This window comes from Fimicolochytrium jonesii (assembly GCF_025526975.1).
Source record: "Fimicolochytrium jonesii strain JEL569 chromosome Unknown EV422scaffold_6, whole genome shotgun sequence".
In the NCBI taxonomy this organism is placed as follows: Eukaryota; Fungi; Chytridiomycota; class Chytridiomycetes; order Spizellomycetales; family Powellomycetaceae; genus Fimicolochytrium; species Fimicolochytrium jonesii.
In genome coordinates, this window is record NW_026515673.1 from 468,564 (window position 1) to 481,675 (window position 13,112).

Consider the following 13,112-nt stretch of genomic DNA (forward strand, 5'->3'; position numbering starts at 1 on the left):
CATAAAGAAGTGCCCCGTTGCCGTTGTCCAGGACTCCAGGTTGTGCGAAGACCATCATATTAAACTCTTTGAAATCACGTGAACCTGAAATCTGAATTGAAACCCGCAGCTGTGCACTGCGAATCCAACTGCATGCATGCAGGGTGGAATACGAAGAGAGACATTGTCGCCATCCGAGTCCATATCCACTCACTCTCATCGTCAACATGCCCAGATACTACTGTGGTAAGTGTCTATCTTCTGTTTATCTGATCACCCAGCCATATGACAAACTGAATCTTGTGTACTGATCGCTTCATTCCTTCGAATCCGAAGACTATTGCGATATTTTCCTAACGCACGACTCGCCGTCGGTGCGGAAGGCTCACAATGCCGGATGGAAGCACAAAATGCATGTGCAGAACTATTACTCAGGTTGGAAACAAACGCTCGCTGTCCAGCCGCCCGGCTCGCGTTTCGCTGACGGAAGTGCTTCTTGGGGAATTTCAACAGCGTTAGATCCGGACCAGGTGCAGGCGATCGTAGACCGAATCAACGAAGCATATCAGGGAGTCCCGGGTGGACCAGGTCAGTTTGCGCGCCAGCATACCTGCCGGGTCTCATTTTGCCGTGAATGGGGGTTCAGTACCCCGATGTATAAAGGGAAGGCTCATGAGATCTTTGACCTCTGACCTCTGACTGCCGTTTCTTTCCATGCTCAGATTTCAACAATAATGGCATGAATGGACAGATGGGAGGCCTGGTGGGAGGCCCGATGGGAGGGCCAATGGGAGGGCCAATGGGCGGACCTCCATTTGGGAGTAAGTTACAATCTTTCGCGCTTTATTAGTGTTCACGGCTGACTTATGGTCGTATCGCTCAGTGCCACCACCGCATATGATGGGAAGACCCCCAATGGGTCCGCCGGGTCCAAACGGCGTCCGTCCACCGTTCCCAGGCCCACCACCAGGGATGCATGGGCCCCCACCTTTCGGACGTCCACCTATGCCATTTCCTCCAGGACCGCCACCTGAAGGCTTTCGACCCCCAGGACCGTTCCCTCCAGGAGGATTCCCACCTCCACCAGCGGGTTTCCGGCCGCCCTTCCCGGGTGCGCCACCATTTGGAGCAATGCCTCCGCCGGGTCCGGGTGGGATGCCACCACCGCCTATGGGATGGGCGCCTCCACCGCAAATGGCAATCAATGGGACACCGAATGGGGATGCGAATGGTAAGCAATGAGCCTCGCTCTTATGCGACGATCCACGGTCCATCCAAGGTCCAGCCTTGCTAATCGAGTTTATACCAATTATTAGCACTGAAAAGATCAGCTGACGACGACGACGAAGCTAGCAAACGTGCACGGGCAGAATAATTCCTCGGGTCGTCCTGTATCTCACCAGCAGGCGCCTTCCGCGAGCTTGAGCGAATGGGCAATCACGATACCGAAACAGAAAGCGAGAATGTACACAGATCACCAGGGCGCGTGTCTGGGGACGACCGTATAGATTGGGCATATGTATATATTGGCCACGACTGCCCCATTAGTCGAGGTGCGGGGAAGGTTTTGACCTGATGGCGTGGGATGTAGAGTACATTTGGCAGCAAGATGAAAATACATCCGGAAAACATTGAACGAAAACTGCCTCCCCAACTCGGGAACTCGTAACGTGATGCATTGCAAAAAAAAAACGTGGACACTCTTATTGAGAACACTTCAACTTCGGAAGAACTGAGGTGACATCTCATCAAGATAGGGATGGCCTGTGGGTCCGAATACATGAACGAGTTGAGCAAATACAGACAGGGATGCAAAGAAGACGAACTGTCGGCAATCTCAACGTTTCATTTCGGGGTCGTTTTTTCACCGTATAATCTCTCTAATGAGGTGCGCCACACCGCCGGGCAAGTCTCGGAAGCAAATACATAAAATCCATAATGATTTGACAAATGTTACCGGACACAAGGAATCAACTCGTCCCAGTCCTCTATCGCCACCTGCTTCCTCGGCTTTGGTTCCTGCTCATCCGTCTGATCTCAGCGTCCACCTCCCTGTCGCTAAGCTGCTCACCACCCCATCCCCAGACACCCTTCAAGAATCCCTTGATATCCCACACCATTGACAGGAACCAAAAGATGACGTTAAATGAACTCCAAGCTAGTGTCCAGTTGAAGTTCGTGCACTGCGATAATTCTTGGTCTCCCGGCTTGCATGACATTCCCATCTGCGAGCCGAGGTAGCCAACACAGATCAACCAGAGGAAAAAGACTGTGAAGTCGATAAGGAGCTCGATGGCGAGAACTTTCAAGGAGGACCAGGATTTGACGATGGCAGAGACGAAGTATCTAAATTGCAAGGAAGAAAGGTGTTAGCAACACGCTCTGCAGCAAGTGAAAAGTCGGCGCAAACTTACTGTCCAATGAGCACGCCAGCTAGCATGGGGCTAACGACTGCCAGAAACCAAAGATACTGCACAGCCGGCCAGAGCTCCTTCTCCTTGATGAGCTCTTCATTGTGTAGTTTGCCAATGAAGAACCAGCTGGCAAATGACACAATAATCTCAAAGAAACGGTAGGCAAAACGGGCTTGCTTTTCGATCTGAAAGTTTTTGTCGAACGATCCGGCGGTCGGTGGAGGGCCTAGACTTCGCATCTTCGTCAAGGAAATCGTCTTGAGCGACGTCAGACGCTCGCCGAGAGACTTGGGCATCGTGCGAGACGGATAATCTTTCTGGACGAAGTGCTGCTGAGCTGGACCACTTGATGACCAGGAAGTCACAGTCAGATGCGTCCACAAAAGAAATACATCGGCGGAGATATGATAATAGTCCCATGCACGAACTTACCGACTGCACAACAAGCGTTTGAAAACGACGAAGAAACGAGGAAATTTTGAGGAGCCCGCGGAAGTGAACACTATGGAGAGCACTGCCCCTGTGGATGCGCTTTCAGAAGATGCGATGAGATGGGACTGGCTGTTTCGCCGACCTGCGAGATGCTTCGGCAGATTACGATTGGCGAAATTCGAAATTGACGGGATCGCGGTTCGGAGTTCCTTGCTGCGCCACTCGGTATATCTGTCAGTTTCCGCCGCCATTTGGTTCCGGCAGGCGTAAACACTTCGGACATCTATTGAACAATGAACTTTTCATACGAAGATACAAATGGAGCAGTGGGTATATCTAAAGAAAAACAATCGATCTCAGACGGGACTTTCCCCGAAGCTTTCGTGAAATTCAAAACCTGTCTCGCTCGGTGCTGGTGCATCGGCTGCTTCTATTGGCTGTGCGGTTCGCCTTACAGCCCTAGCCCTGTTCTTTTTCGCAGCATGCTTCAGCAACTTCTTGACGACCCCTTCCTTTTCGACGTCCACAAATCTTGGGAACATGGCATACATGGCGGACAAGACTTCATTTCGTGCTTCGTCAAAGACGCTAACGAGGGGTAGCACGCGCCGTGATTCATCCGCTACTTGCTTGGCAATGTCTTCGACGATTCGCGCGGGAAGCGATACTTGAAGGGGCGATCCGGGAGCCACAAATGTGTTGTAAAACGTCTCATAGTCACCGCGCATGGACGGAGGGATTAGGAGCCCCCCTTCTGATCCAGCGACGGGTGGAGCGTGCAGTGTGGGCTGTGACGACGAGCCAAACCCAAATAGGGATATTTGACTGCGTTGCGTTGAGACGCTTTGCTTGCTGTTACGGTTTTTCGAGCTTGTGCGGCTGGCTTTTCCTGCGAGAAGCATGTTGGCCACTTTGCTACGGAGTGTTGGCGCGATGCTATCGCTATCCGTGAAGTCAAAAACTGGGTAGTTCTTGGCGGCTACCGAGTCTCTACTTATCGCGCCGGATTGAGTGGCTCCCAGTCGATGTTCGTCCGGAAGTGGAGCTTCCGCAACATGTGACCGCGGTTTTTCCGACACCCCTTGGGGCTGATCAGGTCTGGGACTCCTCGATGGGGTATCATCAATAGACTGAGGCGGCGGATCAGTTGACGGCCGTCGAGAACCTGCCGTAGGTTGTCCTCCTACCGGCCCTCCCTTTTCGGCTTCCTGTGCCGCTCGGACTTCACCCATGAGTTTCCTGTACTCCTGGTAAAACAAAGGGTTCTCCGCACCAAAGTCTCGCGCTGCGAACGTTTTGAACGATTCAAAACATGTTTCGTCATCCAGCACTCCTTGGAATAGCGTCCAGGTAACTGTCGATGCGCCTGGTTTCCATTTCTTTGGAGGATGCCCTCCGTTCGGTTTACGTCCGCTTGGTCCTCCACTGCGTTGATTCGTTCTTCTCGACGTAGAAGAAGTGTGTGCATTCCGTTTTACGGCTGGATTGTAACCAACGGCCGCCTCATGGGTTCCGATATGGAGGCAGTTCTTCTTATCCGATGGTTGTAGTTCCGCAATGTCGCCGCTTCCGGTTGCAGCTACGGAGTCTGTACTCCCGGGGACTGTTTGCTTGGCACCTCTCAGCTGATCTAGCTTTTCTATGCTGCCTCCGTCCTCGGAGTTTGTGTCCCGCGACGGGGCACGGTACAATCTGCCGAAGAAAATCTCCAAAGATCGGCCTGGGTGGATATCATAAGAGCCCAGGAGGGGAAAGAATATCGACGTAAGATGACCGATCGCAACGCCGATGACGATCCAGTTAGAGGCGCCAAAGTAGAGTCGGAGGGTTGATTCGCCATAGTTAATTCCATCAGGAAGGAGCATCTGCTGTATTCCGTACCTGAAAATGGAATCATTGAGTAGTTGTCCACCAGTAAACATTCTCGAGTGGTCCTCACATGATAGCGATGGTGGTTCCTCCAATGGCAAACACAATCAGATCTCTTCGTATGCCATATGTGTCATGGTCCCTCCACAACCACCAGCACAACGCGGGGCATCCAAACATGAAGAAGCCACCCATCAGCACGAGTACAGGTGTCATCTCCCAAGTTCCCATGCGGCATTTGTAACTGACGGGATTCACGCTGAATTGCTTTGTGAATATCAGAACGACGCTGATATACAGTACGACAAAGGCAATGACGAATGCAAGGATGTACAGTAGTTTGCGAGTAGGTTCATCTTGGGATGTAGCGGTACTTTGAGTGTTCGTAAGGGCCGACGAGGCTCGATGGTGGAAGTTAGGGCCTGGAGAAGGGCCAGTGGTTGAGCCAAGGCGGCGTTTGTTGAAAAATGAGAATGTGCTGGCACCTGCGCCTGCCGTCGAGCCATTTCGCAGACCTGGTAGGCCCCCTGTCTGTGACTTCTGCAAGGCGCTGCTGCCCAAGCGTTGAGACCGCCCACCGAAATGAGCACGATGGGAAGTTGGTGACGTGATTTGACCCTCCTCCGCAGCTGCGAAGGCATCGCTGTCCATTTGGTTGAACAAAAAGCCAAAGAATGATTGTGCTCGACTTTTGCTCTGAGCGATGAATGCTCCCAATCGCGGGCGTGAAGCCGCAGTTGGAACTCCCTCGTCCCCACTTCCACCCCGAGCGCGATTGATCCCTGGATGTGTCCCACTGGGCGGTAGGAATTGACTTCCGTTCCGACCAGCTATTGTTGCCGCGCTTGCGTTTGCGCCGGAGAAGCCGGCTGCAATCGGTTTGCCGGTTGACATTCGAGAGTTCTGTCCGCGGACAGGCATTGGTGTCGGTATATTCCCCTCACCAAGTATTGTTGATCCACTCACTAGATTTGTGGAGCCCGCCAAGGTGTCGGCCCTCGATTCCGCAGCCGCCTTCTTTCTTGTTCCGAGGGGCTCCAGCGAGTCCTGCTCTTCCCCTTCTCTATCCTCCTCATGGGCATTTTCATCGTCCTCATCAATATCAACGGTCTTCGCTGGCGTCGCTCCGGTATATCTGCCCTCCAAATTGCGCATCCTGGCTAGCTTTTCCTGGTGCGATCGGAAAAGGTATCGTAGACGCCAGGCACGAGCGGACAGAGAAAAGACGGTGAGGGAGACGCCGAGATAGACACAAATCATGATCATGGGGCAAGGGAAGCTCATGGATTGCAGCATGAGGAATGGGAACGATATCAGAAAGTTTCCGAGAAAGCCAACCATTGTTAGCCAGACCGAACGCTGTTAGTCATTCGAAATCGAAAAACGACAAGCGGGATGTCCGTCAGCTTAATGAACTCATTTTCAACGTGAACTTTCTCAGAGTCCGGATACCTTGGCCAATGCAGAATCCTTCCTTGTCCTCCAAACAAACCACAACGCCGTCATCACGATGAAAGTCAAGTATAGAGCTGTCACGCCAGAGTAGACTTTTCGCACTGAGGTGATGATGCTTTTCCTCATTGCTGCATCGGCGGCAATCTCCTCCGCCGTTGGCTGATTTGTCGAAACAAGATCTCGTTGCCCCAAAATATTGGGCGGAAGGCGATCGAACTTCATTTGTGTCGGGTCCCTAGTCCACGCCGGCAGCGTGGTGGTGAGGGGCCAGAAGGCCGGCATTTCCATAGAAGGCGGAGAACGGGCGATCTGGTGTTGGCGATTTTGCAAAATACGACAGCGCGAATAATGACCGTAGTACGGGTTGAGGCTTTTGAGCGGGTTTTCTACAACTGTACTGTAGGCCGACTAGAAAAGGCTGCAGTGGCGGGAGGGAGACAAGCCGCTTGTAGCCTTGTACTGTATATCCCGCAACTTTTGTACCAAATAACATTGCGCGTAAATGGGTACCAAGTTTCCCGCGCATGTGAAAAGGGGTGTTTTCTCACTATTGTCTCTTTACTCCGTTCTGGGACCGGGCAACCACACATATCGCACTGGAAGACAGTAAGACTGAGAAATCTGATATTGCGGTAATGGTGATGCTGATTGCTTAGTATGTTACAGTTGTTCGTGCAGCCTATCTAGCTATCTAAGGATGAGAAAAGACTGCGAACTGGGGTGTAGGGTATGTTTAGAGGGTGATCTTCGCGACCTTTGGGAGATCGCCACTGTTGGGACCTGCATAAATCCCAAAGTCACCCTTGGGAACGACCCACTTCTGCTTCTGGGTCGACCAGTAGCTGAAGTCACGAGTTGTCAGGGTCAACGATACGGTCTTCACTTGACCGGGCTTCAGGAACACCCGTTCAAAACCCTTGAGCTCGCGGAAAGCCTTGCCCGCCGATTTCGGCGCCTGCACGTAGAGCTGCACAACCTCGTGGCCAGCGACATGCCCGCTGTTCTTCACATCCACCTTCACCACCGCGGTGGGGCGACCGGAGTTACGGGTAACCTTGGCGGAGAGCTGGGAGTAGATGAACTTGGTGTAAGAAAGCCCGTAACCGAACGGGAACAAGGGCTTGACTTTTTTGGCTTGGTTGTAGCGGTAATCCACAAGAAGCCCTTCGGAGTAAGTGATGTTCGGACAGGTGATACATTTGTTGGCGCTGTCGGCCGGAATATCGCCAAAGTAGGTGACATGCACGCCCCAGTCCTCAGCCTTCCTGTTGATTGTGAACGGCAGGCGGCCCGAAGGATTGACCTTTCCGAACAGAACGTCGGCGATAGCATTGCCAGACTCTTGGCCAGGCAGCAGAGCGTGGATGACGGACTTGACGTTGGGGTGGTCGATGAAGGAATCGAGCAAGATAGGCCCCGGTGCGTGGATTACGACCACCGTATTCTTGTTGACATCCGCGACAGCCTTGATAAGGGCCTCGCTGCCATGCCAGAGGTGGAGGTCGTTGCGATCGCCCTGATTGCCCTCGACGTTAAGGTAGCCTTCTCCCGAATCAGCGAACGCGAAAACAACAGCCACATCTGCTTTCTTGGCGACCGCGACGGCCTTAGCCAGGTCGGTGTTGCTCAGGGAAGCCGCGACGGGGATCTTGAGGGCGGAAGCTTGAGTTTTGATCCCGTCGAAAGGACCAACTAAGTACGGAAACTCTGCAGTTCCAGAACCCCAACCAAGAGCGACGGTGCCGTTGACGCCAGCGCGATCTGCGAACTGGTTGGGATCCGCGGGAGTAGCGGCATCCTCTCCGATGACGGCAATGGACTTCAGCTTCTTGGTCAAGGGCAAGGTTTCATCTTTGTTCTTGAGGAGAATGCTGGAAGCAGCGCCCACCTCTCGGATGTGCTTCTTGTGATCCTTCTGAACATCCGGCCCTGAGATGCCGTTGAAAGAGTTAAAGTTCGTCGCGGGGAAGCCCTTGTTCTGACCGGACTTGAGCCATGGGGCGAGAATTCGGACGGCCATGTCGTCCAAGCGAGCCTCGGGAACTTGTCCCGCCTTCACGAGTTGAGCGAGGTTCGCGCCCCACCAACTCTCGTGTGATCCCCAAACCTTCGTTCCCGGCATCATCATGTCCGTGCCAGCAAGAGCAGGCGCTTTGTCCGTCTTGGCAGCCCACCAGTCGGACATCACAAAGCCCTTAAAGCCGAGGTCCTTTTTAAGGACGCCATTGAGAAGACGATCGTTTTCGCAAGCGTAGGTGCCGTTCACGAGGTTGTAACTGCACATGACGGCCCCGACGCCAGCGCTGATCGCAGCCTCGTAGGCAGGGAGGTAGATCTCGCGGAAAGTGCGGTCATCGACATTGCTAGAGCTCAGCTCGCGTCCATGTTCTTGGTTGTTCAGCGCGAAGTGCTTCACGGTTGTGATGACGCCTTGCGAGGACATGCCTTCGATGAAGTTCGAAACTCCGACGGACGCGACGTAGGGATCTGCCCCATAACCTTCCCACTGCCTTCCGCCCTCGGGAACGCGAGCGATATCCTGTGATAGAAGAGCGTTTAGAGACCGCAAACGCTTAGAACGGTGATGTAGGGATCCACCAAGATGAACGTACCACACAAGCGGTGAGTCCGATATTAATTCCTTTACCCCTGAACTCTGCGCCCATTTTCTCACCCCGGGCGCGGTGAAGGGTTTTGTCAAACGCTGCCCCGTAGTTGATCCCGGCAGGAAATACGGAGACGCCCTTTGGAAAACGGATCCCAGCTGGACCATCTTGCAGACAATAGCCAGGGAAGCCGATCTTCTCGACGGGGCCGATGTTGCCGACGCATGGGTTCCCCACATCTGCACCCCATCCTACACCCGTCGTAAGGACAATCTTCTCGTCCAGGTTCAGCTTGTCCACGAGTTGCTTCGCTTTTGCGAGATACTTGTCCCAGTCGTTAGGGGAAGCTAGGGAAGGAATATATTAGAATTGCATCAAAGCTAAGGTGAGGATGCCAATCGTAGACTGCTTACCGGTAGACTGGGGCGCCGCCAGGACGGCGGCGGCCAAGAGGAGAGGGGAGACGAGGCTGGACTGGCGCATTGTGGACGGAAGTTTCACAATTGTTAACGACTAACTGAGGGCACTCTCAACCCATCTGCTTTTATATTCGCTGAGGGACCAGAGTAAGATCTCCGTTGCCGTTGCATCGACTTGAGTAGTAGAGCTCCGCATCACTCGGGAAGCAAAGCGCACACAGGGCATGCTGCGATGTTCCCGCAATGTTGAATCATCTATGGTTGTGCTAAACGGGCCTCGGCTCGCTTGCTGTGTAGTACAATACAAACAAGGCGAGACGAGATAATTACAGATGAGACGATGCCTTGTCGGGAGGAGAGCTCCCCAAGCATGGCAGTGCCCATCTGCGATCCATCATTGGTCGTCGCCTTGTCCTTTGACGGCGCTAGCTTCCGAGTAACACGGTGACACCCAACCAAAATGAAATATCGTCACCGGCGCTCACTGGTCTCGGTGATATTTGGCCTGAATCTTACCAAAATTTAGGGTTCGTGGCAGCTGGTACTATGGTACTACTACCTATATATATACCACAGAGATTCCATCGCCAACGGGGGATCTGGATAGTGGATTTGGAGATTTCCCATTCGAGGCCCACAGTGGGCACAGCGGTGACGAAAGCATTCATGTGACCCTGAATTTTGAAATGCGAACACCTCGTGGCGGTTTTGTGGAACTCTGTATCTTGCTTCTGTAGCACGAGAAAAGTCACACGGTATCTATCGGTACTACCAAACGCCGCTGGCACATGGGGGAAAAGCTACTGGGGCGTCCTATCCGACTCCTACTATCCAATGCAGGTTGGATAACTTTTGTGGTTGCGCCTCCACGATCCTTCAATTTATCCATGGACGAGACCGTCAATTACTGTCATTCGGGCTGTCGATGGTGATCACGTCAACAACGACTCAGCACACAAAAGGCGTACTTCCCACACCCATCAACCCACGGTCCGACCCCGTCGCGGGATCGTTTTCCAGTCGATTGTATCGGGAGGTGGATCACCCCTGTGCCCCCATGTCTCACCAAAAGGCTAGAAATCTCCAAATCCACTATCCAGATCCCCGGTTGGCGATGGAATCTTTGTGGTAGGAAAGATATATTGTCGATTTTCGGGCCAAAATATCCGGTCCATTCAGGCCAAATGTCACCGAGACCAGTGAGCGCCGGTGACGATATTTGAGCGAGTCCAGGGATCAAGAGATCGAGGGGCTAAATGCGGCTATAGATGTTTTCCAAATGACCATTTATCCTAAACTCCGCACCTAAATGTTTCCTGGGGGGGCAAATTCGGACTGTCAACTATCAGACAGAAGCGCCAAGTATACTACATATCTTGCAGAAATGCGCGCTACTGGGAAGGAGATGGTTTAACAGAAGCAGGATCGAATTTGGCGTGTTTTTCGACCGTCGAACTGGCCTCTCCGACTTGATGTCGCTCTTTAATGACGCAGGAACACGAAAGAAAGATAATCTGACGCTCGATGCGCGGTATGTACCATTTATTTCGAGCGCCTCCTGTATAATGGGTCTTGAATCGGAGGGACACTCGCTCGCTTGTTCTTGCCGCTGCGAATTGGAGTAAAGGAACGATATCTTCCTCGCTTCTCTTTGGAGATGAACGAGCTTCCGGCGGGTGGGATCTAGCGAACCCGCAGCCAAGGGAACGTGCTTGGCATAATCAGCGGGGAAAGAAGACTCTGTTGAGCTTGACTTTACAAAAATGATATGGTTCCAAACCCAAGTCCAAGTCGGCGTTCGGCGAAGGGTCGTGTGATGATGAAAGAGCCAGCTGCCATCCCGAGGCAAAAAAACACAGCACTGTCCCAGCTCGAGCGAGACCGCCAACGCAAATACGCATGCCACCACCGCGCATGCCATGGGTACCACAACCCCGGCAACCCATCAATGCTTTTGCTGTTCTTCAGCCGATGATAGGGCTCCAGTGCGGATTCTCCTTTCCTAACCCAATGGTCGATAAGCGTCTCCCGCTGCTTTACAAACTGGTAGAACGGCACGGCGTAGCCACATACACTCGTCACGCGGCTCACGTCGACCACGATAGCGGCTCGCGCAGCCACCATATCCTGCAAGTGCTGTGGCAAAGACTCCTCGAAACCTGGTGTCCCGCGCAGATGCACAGTGCAACGGCCGTACAAGCGCAGGATATTTGGCGGGCCATCAACCGCGATGAACATGATGGTGATGCGTCCGTTTTCGCGGGCGTGAGAGATGGTCTCTACGCCTGACCCGGTCAGATCTACGTAGGCAACCCGTGTAGGCGACAGGACGTGGAAGCTGTCGTAGCCTTTTGGTGAGACATTGACGGAGGCCGTGGCGCTGAGGGGGGCGGTGGCGACGAAGAACATGTGCTGGGCGGCTATGAACTTCAGATGCCCAGGTGTGAGAGCGTAGAATGTTTGGCCCATTGTTGTTGTGTGGCGGGATGGCGCGAAGATGAAGGCTCGTAGATCAGCAATCGTACGAGATTGTCGAAGATTGCTCTTTCTTGCACTCTCTACCAGGAAAGCTAGTCGCTTCTTGGTGACAATACAAACGATGGCCAATGCAAGAGCTAGGTTTTGTTCCCGCCGTCGACCAACCGATTCAGGAGATGGTAACGCGGAAGTGTTTGTCACGAGAGTCACTGGGAATATTACTGTACTGTACAGTATGTATATCACGCTAAGTGACTTATGACGGATCGCACATAATTATTATCCGGGCGTCAGCTTGAGATTCGTTTTGAAGAAGGCACGGGGGAGACCGAATGGGGGCGTATTCTCCTACGTACCACCCTCCTTGGAATCCCTTGCAGTTTCCTTACAACCAATCCTCCCGTTCTCCTTACGAGCCGTAGCATCCTCCTTGAAGCGAATGGAAGGTCGGCGGTACCACTCTCCCTACCCACTATCCTTGCGCTCTCCGTGCGCTCTCCTTGCGCTCTCCTGAAAGCCGGGAGACATCCCCGAATTCGCTTTGTACAGACATAGAGATGATGGCATCCGCTTGTTTTCGAAAAGAGCGGTGGAAAACGCGTCCATCAAGAAAACGTAAGGAAAACGCGTCCCTCACCTTTATTGTACAGTACATGTACATATACAGTACAGTACTGTACAGTACATGTCTGCAATCCAGCACCGTGCGCAAAAATCTCCTTACCTGTCGACTTCCAGCATATCTGAACCACAAATACCTATTATCATTCTCCCAGGGCACTACTATCGCGGAAGAGTGGACCGCGACCTGCTCCGCTGGGGCAACTCCCGGCCCCCGCTGTGGTGGTAGGAGAACCGGGACTACAAACCAATGCGGAGGTGAGCTCTTCGAAGCCCCGCCCATCCCTGGTCCATTCGTTCGATATTACCACCGGAATCGCTACCATTTTCTTAAGTTCCTCTTTGCAAGCGAAGAGCGTGACTTTCATCGCTGGGTGGCGGTTGCACCGATGCTCCCACGCCCAAACCAGCCCCCTGTTCAGCTTGAGACGAATCCGGCTGGTCAATTCGCCGAATCCTACCTAAACTTCGCGTGGATTTTGCGCGCGAAACTCTTTATCCCACAATCACGCCTCCCCGCGTCCGCTGCTATGGATCCCGTGGTGCATAACATCCCGCCGCTCTGCAAATTGGAGGACGCTAGTTGGCACCGCTTGTTGTGCCTGTACCGTGACTTCTGGGAGGGGAAGACGTACACCATGGTACAGGGCATTTACGACGGGGATGTTGGGGGAAGGGGTGGGAGAGGGGGGGCCGCTGGTGGGTCTGAGGGTACATCTTCAGGCGTTCGCGGGGTGCGTTTTTCTGGCACTTCAGCTGGGAAACCGAGCTTAACCCTGGAGACCACTCTGCCTTATTGGAGACCACTCTGCCTTATGGTCGTAATACCTGGCAACGAA

At 53.1% G+C, this 13,112-nt stretch overlaps 5 protein-coding genes across 5 annotated transcripts; 1 reads left to right on the forward strand and 4 right to left on the reverse strand.

Moving 5' to 3' along the window:
* Nucleotides 1-77: 77 nt before the first annotated feature.
* On the forward strand, nucleotides 78-1,809 carry EV422DRAFT_522961 (u1 small nuclear ribonucleoprotein-like protein C). The gene is made up of 6 exons (XM_053069865.1): nucleotides 78-225; nucleotides 316-414; nucleotides 493-567; nucleotides 702-800; nucleotides 863-1,210; nucleotides 1,296-1,809. The coding sequence occupies exons 1-6, from the start codon at nucleotides 207-209 to the stop codon at nucleotides 1,352-1,354; spliced, it is 699 nt and encodes a 232-aa protein (XP_052927171.1). The 5' UTR covers nucleotides 78-206; the 3' UTR covers nucleotides 1,355-1,809.
* EV422DRAFT_618702 (uncharacterized protein) lies at nucleotides 1,807-3,010 on the reverse strand. Its single transcript, XM_053074046.1, has 3 exons — nucleotides 2,826-3,010; nucleotides 2,394-2,738; nucleotides 1,807-2,325 (listed from the first exon to the last, which is right to left on the reverse strand). The coding sequence occupies exons 2-3, from the start codon at nucleotides 2,687-2,689 to the stop codon at nucleotides 1,968-1,970; spliced, it is 654 nt and encodes a 217-aa protein (XP_052927172.1). The 5' UTR covers nucleotides 2,690-2,738; nucleotides 2,826-3,010; the 3' UTR covers nucleotides 1,807-1,967.
* On the reverse strand, nucleotides 3,011-6,520 carry EV422DRAFT_522966 (uncharacterized protein). The gene is made up of 3 exons (XM_053069866.1): nucleotides 6,147-6,520; nucleotides 4,765-6,053; nucleotides 3,011-4,706 (listed from the first exon to the last, which is right to left on the reverse strand). Exons 1-3 carry the CDS (start codon nucleotides 6,435-6,437, stop codon nucleotides 3,182-3,184), a joined length of 3,105 nt encoding a protein of 1,034 aa, XP_052927173.1. The 5' UTR covers nucleotides 6,438-6,520; the 3' UTR covers nucleotides 3,011-3,181.
* A 362-nt stretch (nucleotides 6,521-6,882) lies between these two features.
* Nucleotides 6,883-9,238, reverse strand: EV422DRAFT_505041 (glycoside hydrolase superfamily; the record flags this gene model as incomplete). The annotated part of the gene is made up of 3 exons (XM_053068462.1): nucleotides 6,883-8,688; nucleotides 8,762-9,102; nucleotides 9,169-9,238. 3 exons carry the CDS (start codon nucleotides 9,236-9,238, stop codon nucleotides 6,883-6,885), a joined length of 2,217 nt encoding a protein of 738 aa, XP_052927174.1.
* Nucleotides 9,239-10,929: 1,691 nt separating this feature from the next.
* EV422DRAFT_494512 (uncharacterized protein) lies at nucleotides 10,930-11,643 on the reverse strand (the record flags this gene model as incomplete). Its single annotated transcript, XM_053067751.1, has 1 exon — nucleotides 10,930-11,643. One exon carries the CDS (start codon nucleotides 11,641-11,643, stop codon nucleotides 10,930-10,932), a length of 714 nt encoding a protein of 237 aa, XP_052927175.1.
* Between the last annotated feature and the right edge of the window lie 1,469 nt (nucleotides 11,644-13,112).

What these genes read in the sequence shown, in the direction of transcription:
- EV422DRAFT_522961 (XM_053069865.1), top strand. An exon ending in GGGAGTCCCGGGTGGACCAG is followed by an intron (nt 568 to 701) that starts GTCAGTTTGCGC and finishes TTCCATGCTCAG; the next exon opens with ATTTCAACAATAATGGCATG. An exon ending in GGGCGGACCTCCATTTGGGA is followed by an intron (nt 801 to 862) that starts GTAAGTTACAAT and finishes CGTATCGCTCAG; the next exon opens with TGCCACCACCGCATATGATG.
- EV422DRAFT_618702 (XM_053074046.1), bottom strand. Translation starts at nt 2,689, where the DNA reads ATGCCCAAGTCTCTCGGCGAGCGTCTGACGTCGCTCAAGACGATTTCC. An exon ending in GCTGGCGTGCTCATTGGACA is followed by an intron (nt 2,326 to 2,393) that starts GTAAGTTTGCGC and finishes CTTGCAATTTAG; the next exon opens with ATACTTCGTCTCTGCCATCG.
- EV422DRAFT_522966 (XM_053069866.1), bottom strand. Translation starts at nt 6,437, where the DNA reads ATGGAAATGCCGGCCTTCTGGCCCCTCACCACCACGCTGCCGGCGTGG. An exon ending in AGGATTCTGCATTGGCCAAG is followed by an intron (nt 6,054 to 6,146) that starts GTATCCGGACTC and finishes AATGACTAACAG; the next exon opens with CGTTCGGTCTGGCTAACAAT. An exon ending in GGAACCACCATCGCTATCAT is followed by an intron (nt 4,707 to 4,764) that starts GTGAGGACCACT and finishes TTCCATTTTCAG; the next exon opens with GTACGGAATACAGCAGATGC.